This window comes from Gouania willdenowi, chromosome 17 (assembly GCF_900634775.1).
Source record: "Gouania willdenowi chromosome 17, fGouWil2.1, whole genome shotgun sequence".
NCBI classification, from domain to species: Eukaryota; Metazoa; Chordata; class Actinopteri; order Blenniiformes; family Gobiesocidae; genus Gouania; species Gouania willdenowi.
In genome coordinates this window covers 13,751,351-13,757,020 of record NC_041060.1, presented here as the reverse complement: position 1 = coordinate 13,757,020, position 5,670 = coordinate 13,751,351, and the positions used below count along the sequence as shown (strand labels likewise).

General features: G+C 36.8%; 1 protein-coding gene across 1 annotated transcript; it reads left to right on the top strand.

Annotated features, from left to right (window-relative positions):
- Positions 1-429: 429 nt before the first annotated feature.
- Positions 430-5,670, top strand: LOC114479072 (leptin receptor gene-related protein-like). The gene is made up of 4 exons (XM_028472525.1): positions 430-586; positions 795-870; positions 2,510-2,696; positions 4,628-5,670. Exons 1-4 carry the CDS (start codon positions 571-573, stop codon positions 4,742-4,744), a joined length of 396 nt encoding a protein of 131 aa, XP_028328326.1. The 5' UTR covers positions 430-570; the 3' UTR covers positions 4,745-5,670.

Sequence of the window (5,670 nt, the reverse complement as noted above, 5' to 3'; positions counted from 1 at the left end):
CAAAGGTGTGTGGTGAAGTCCCAAAGGGTAAAAAAATGAAAAAGAAAAAAAAAATCATAGCTGGAAGAAATTAGACACATCTCATATCTGATCTCATATTATTTACAGAAAGGCCTTTTGCAGGGATTGTTTGTAAACATTGTGACGTATTTTGTTAGGCGGGGCTTAGCCTGGAGGCAAAACCACAATTGTCTTCGTTTTTCTGAGCACGAGTGTCCGCTGGAATCCTATAAAACTTTAATTTACATCCACTAACGTTATTCCTCCTATTCTGACACATAAACACACAACAAGACGACATTCTATAGCTGTAACATTATTACTAGCCGCCACAGTCTTTAGCCAGCGACGTTTCCTGTTTTAGCCTCCAGCTAATGGCCTGGGTCTATAAACATGGGCCACAGGGGGCAGCTGTCGCTTTAAGACGCTCATGCGACGACAACAGAAGAAGGAGACGAAGAAGAAGAAGGAAGCAGGAAGTAGGAAGTCTCTGAAGCGAGCGCACGTAAACAATACACAAAGAACTGGGAAGAAAACCGAGTTTAACTTTAGTTAAACGGCTTTGTTTCGATGGCTGGCATTAAAGGTAATTTGTTTTATCTTTTTAAACAACTGTTAGTGTGAACTTCAATACTTAACGTTCACCTAACAATAGTACTTCAACCAGCTCGATACAAACAATGGTGAAAACATTTGCAACGACTACTTTCGCTATTGTCAATCCAACCTCGACACAGACCAAACATTTTTTCATGTATCTGATTGTAAACTGATTATATAGTGTTTTCTTTCAGCTCTGGTTGGTCTCTCCTTCAGTGGTGCCATTGGGCTGACGTTTCTTCTTCTTAGTTGTGCACTTGAAGACTATCAGTAAGCCATCTTCCTGAATGCTATATATTTACAATATATTCACCACACACTGGCTTTAAGTTAAAAATAACTTGTGCGACGTGTAACACAAACATTGGCATCTAGTGGCCCCAAAAGTAAATGCACAAAATTAAAGCAAAAAATATACAAAATTACTACAAAAACACAAATTAACAGAGAAATACACAAAAAGAGAAAAAATAATACACAGTGGGACAACAGAAATGCATAAAAGAACTATAAACAAAAGGACAACAAAAGAGAAAAAATACACAATGGGACAACAGAAAATCCAAGAACAACAGACATATCAAACAATACATAAAACGACTCAAAGACATCCAAAATTACTGGAAAAATACATAAAAGAACAACAAATATACATAGGACAACAAAATGCACAAAAAGAGAGGAAAAATACACAATGGGACATTTTTTACCTAACAATATGTTCCACTTTATTATTTTTCTCCTCTAATGGACAGCATGTGTGAGTGAGTTCTTTAATGTGGCTAGTTTAGATAAATGTTTGGTCTTTTTATTCCCAGCCATTCCTAGTTATTATATAAAGCAGTTGTTCTTTTTTTTTTTTTTACAATAATTTTTTTCTTTATAATAAAGTAATCAGAGGAAAATGTAATTTTGTAAAGGGCTTTCCTCTTATTTTTTGTTTTTGATTTCCCGATCCAACAATACGATACCGATATTGCAGCCTTGCATATTGGCCAATGCCGATATCGATACGATACGAGTACAAATCATATTTACTTTTATTATTCATTTTGTTGTGTGGAATGTTAGAAACGCCTTGATCAAGTGATATTAGTCAAATAAAAAAACAATAGTAAGCAACAGTGGGTATGATAAAAGCATTTATTATTAATCATCGGGTTACATACATTTAAACTTTAGACTGTAGAAGAATATTCTACAGTTGAATACAAAAAATCAGAAGACCCTGAAAAATATCAATAAATTAAAAAAAAAAAACTAAAGTGCAAAATAGCTACTAGATTAATTTAAATGTAAGAATCTTTAAAATAAATTAGAAGACCTTGAAAAATAACCTCAAAACTATTATATTTTTAAATAACAATTTAAGTTTACTTCAGTATTTTTTTTTTGTACTGTTATTTTGTTGGATAGAAGTGCAGGAGCGGAGTGGAATGGACTGCTTATATCTGAGATTATAGAAACCGGCCAATTTAATCTGATCCTGTTTTTTTTTTTTTTCGCTGATATTGAACCGATTTTTTTATTATATCAATATTGGATTGGGACACCCCTAGTTTTTAATGAAATTACATATTTATGTGTAAAGATAAAGCATTTCCTCCACCAAAATCAGAAAACTTGTTTTTTATACATTCATACTGATATCCTGAATTATAGTATAAATATAAACTTCTTGATCTTTCCAATAAATTAAATTTTTCTGTTTAACATTTATCTTGAAGTGGGTTGCAGCTGGTTTACAGGGGTTGACCAAGTGTGATAAAGTCAGTTTATTTGGGGAAACACTCATTCATAGCCTGGGTACGCCTGTAATAGATGCTGATTAATTAGTCACCTATTTTAATGTTGAGTTCATTCTATATTCTTCTTTCCTGTTGTTATGTTTGTCTACCTCTGCTTTTAGGAAATACTGGCCACTCTTTGTGCTGATTTTCTACGTGTTGAGCCCTATTCCGATCTTCATAGCGAGACGTGTCAGTGATGACACCGACGCATCCAGCAGTGCCTGCAGAGAGCTGGCCTACTTCCTAACAACTGGTATTGTGGTATCGGCTTTTGGGCTCCCCATTGTCCTGGCTCATACTACCATAGTAAGCCAACTTTACTTTTGCAATAAAAAAAAAAAACAAACAAAAAATCTTATGCTGCGTTCACACCAAACGCGTTTCGGGCGTCAAAAATCGTGCCTCACGCCCCTAGTTGGATGCTTGTGCTCATTGAATCAGTACGCTTGTCACCAGTGTTGAAGACGCTCTGGACACGCAAACAAACAAGTTGAGAAGGGAGCGCGTTTAGGGGAGGGGCTTCTCTGCCGGTGGTGTTCATACAGTGGATGATATTGTGGCGATCAGTTACGTTTATAATTCACCCAGTGACTGTGAAGTGGTGGGGAACATTATGTTGAGAAGGTGGTGTTTCCGGCAGATGTATTTTGACTCAGTGTGTGCACTGTGATGTTAGCGGGCTATAGAGAAGTGTGGTTGAATGGAGAATAAAGTTTAGAGTTCCTTGCTGAACACGCCGCCTCTGACTCCCATTCATCGGCTCTACATTATCGAGAGAGTGGCTTGGCTTTATTTGCACCTCGGCGTCATTTCTGGATTCACCAGAGCTGTGCACGGACAAGAATCACTTTCAGCGCTACTTCCGTCGCTCCCGGGCCCAGTTTGACGACCTGATGACCCGCATCGGTGCTCACATCTACTACCAGGACACCAACTACAGGCGCTCTATTCCAGCAGAAGAGCCTGTTCAACTGTCTCCGGTTAGTGTGTTTTTTTTTTTTTTTTCATTATTCTGAATATGTCACGTTTGGGGAAAGCTCCTGATCGGTCGACGAGCCGCAATATGCCCCAAAGGTTCACCAATCCCGACTCCACGTCAAAAGCTTGAAATCTTAAAACGTGCAGTGTCTGCCGCGCGTAAAGCTTCAAAACACGCCGCACTGGACGCGCGGGACCTCTTGACGGTCCTAGAAACGTGTCCACAATATATTGTCTATGTAAACCTGACGCTTTCGAAGCTTTTGGTGTGAACGCCATTACACTTTACCATTGTTTGAGTAAATAACATATTTCAATTACAATAACATTGACTGGCATTTTTCCACTTACAACTGAAATTACACTTAATATTTTCACTCTGTAAGTCAATTACAATTACTAACCCTTTAATAAATAAGCCCTTAAAACATAACCTTCCTGTTGTGTTAGCTTTCTGTTAGCATCACTTATGATAACGGGGTAGTTTTGACCCATGTCTTAACTTGTTAAGCCCCAGCCACTTTGTTGTTTTTTCTAAGCTTCTGCTTGACCTACACGTCTAGTTTTTGTTCAGATTGAAGTAGGACCCTCAGTGGTTACAGATGATGTGAAATTTTGGAAATATATGATCCTGAGTGACAATAAATCATGTTTTAAATACAGAAATCTGTAGTCCAAATATAAAATATAAAACCTATTCTCAGTAGGGGAGGCTACAAAAGCAGATATAATTGAACTAATGTATGGACATCAGGCAGAAGACCACTTTGCCACAACTGTGCCAAGGTTTTCCACAAGTTTTTTGAATCAGCTGTAAAATACACAGAAAAACATATATCATCTAATTTGTTTTTGATCTTTTGGTTTCCTTGTTAGCCTTCGTTATACATGAAAATTTTGGTATTAAGAGTTTTTTCTGTCAGTATACCCCTAGATTTCATTTTTTTTTTAATGGTAAAATGATCCTGAAGAGAACTGACAAATACTGTGAAAAGTTGATCTACGTTTGTGTAAGCCATAGAACAGTAACATGGTTCCACAGGTTTGCATTTAAATGCATTGTCAATGACACTTTTACTAGAATTTTCATACTAATTACAATTACAATGTCATTTATCTTAATTCAATTATGTTGCAACCTATTTTTTCAATTATGATTACAATTGTACTTCAGTACCAATCACGCAATTCCATTTATAATTGACCCCACCTCTGCACTATGCACATGGCTAATATTCCTTTTTTATCCTCTTTTGCAGATCAAGTGGGGAGCGTGTGGTCTGGTGTTGACAGGAAATGCCGTCATCTTTCTCACCATCCTTGGCTTTTTTATTGTGTTTGGGGGAGGCGATGACTTCAGCTGGGAACAGTGGTAGAGTGTCCTTCGGAAAGCACACAGCCCGTTGGAATCAGGGTGTAGGTGGGTGTGATAGAATAGAATGTGCAGGGCTGGAGACTGACGGGCACGTGTTCTGCACTCAGTGTTGAATGATGTCCATGTGTAGGCTGGTAAATGTCCAGATAAAGCCAGCAGAGTTTTAAGGCCCATGTTTTTATTCTTTTGGAGAATGAAATTTGATACAAATACAGTGTACTCTTATTAATGTGCCTTATGTTTGTGGCTGGGAGGACCATTGGTTTCTATGGCCTTCTACTTTCTCCAGTCACATCAATACGCATCCTAAATCCATCTATAGCTTGTTGTACCTTTACTAAAACCAATCCCCCAGCTATTACATCTACTCATTGTTTTCATTTAGCTTCAGTTGATATTACAAAGAAATCTGCAAGATTACCTATATTTTATCACACACAGCACAGCATGGCTATTCTGCTCTCATGCCATGTTTATTTTCTACCCATGCTATCTTACAGCTAGTTAGAGGGCTTTTAACAAGGTGAATATATATATATATATATATAAATATAAATGGGTTATATGCCTTGTCCATATGCCTTAAGACTTCAAAGCCTTACTTGTTCTATTGCATGTGTTTACATTTTCACCAAAGATCTTTTTCAGTCTACAAGAATTAGTTAAATACATCAGTGAGCTAAACATTTGGATTTTTGCAATTTTAATTAATTGATTCTCAGAACTCGGCCATATTAAAGCGATCAGACGAGTTGACCAACCCGAACGTATAACCACAATATTGAGAAATTTATTATTATTATTTTTTTGTTGAAATGATAAATTCTGTACATGTATGTGGTGATGCTAAGTGCACTTTGTCATTTGCAGTTTTGTTGTGGAGAAAATATTTTATGAATTTAAAAAATAAAATCAGTTTTGTGAGTG

Coding starts and splice junctions, on each gene's coding strand:
- LOC114479072 (XM_028472525.1), top strand. Junction 871..2,509: donor TGTGCACTTGAAGACTATCA/GTAAGCCATCTT, acceptor CTCTGCTTTTAG/GAAATACTGGCCACTCTTTG. Junction 2,697..4,627: donor TCCTGGCTCATACTACCATA/GTAAGCCAACTT, acceptor CCTCTTTTGCAG/ATCAAGTGGGGAGCGTGTGG.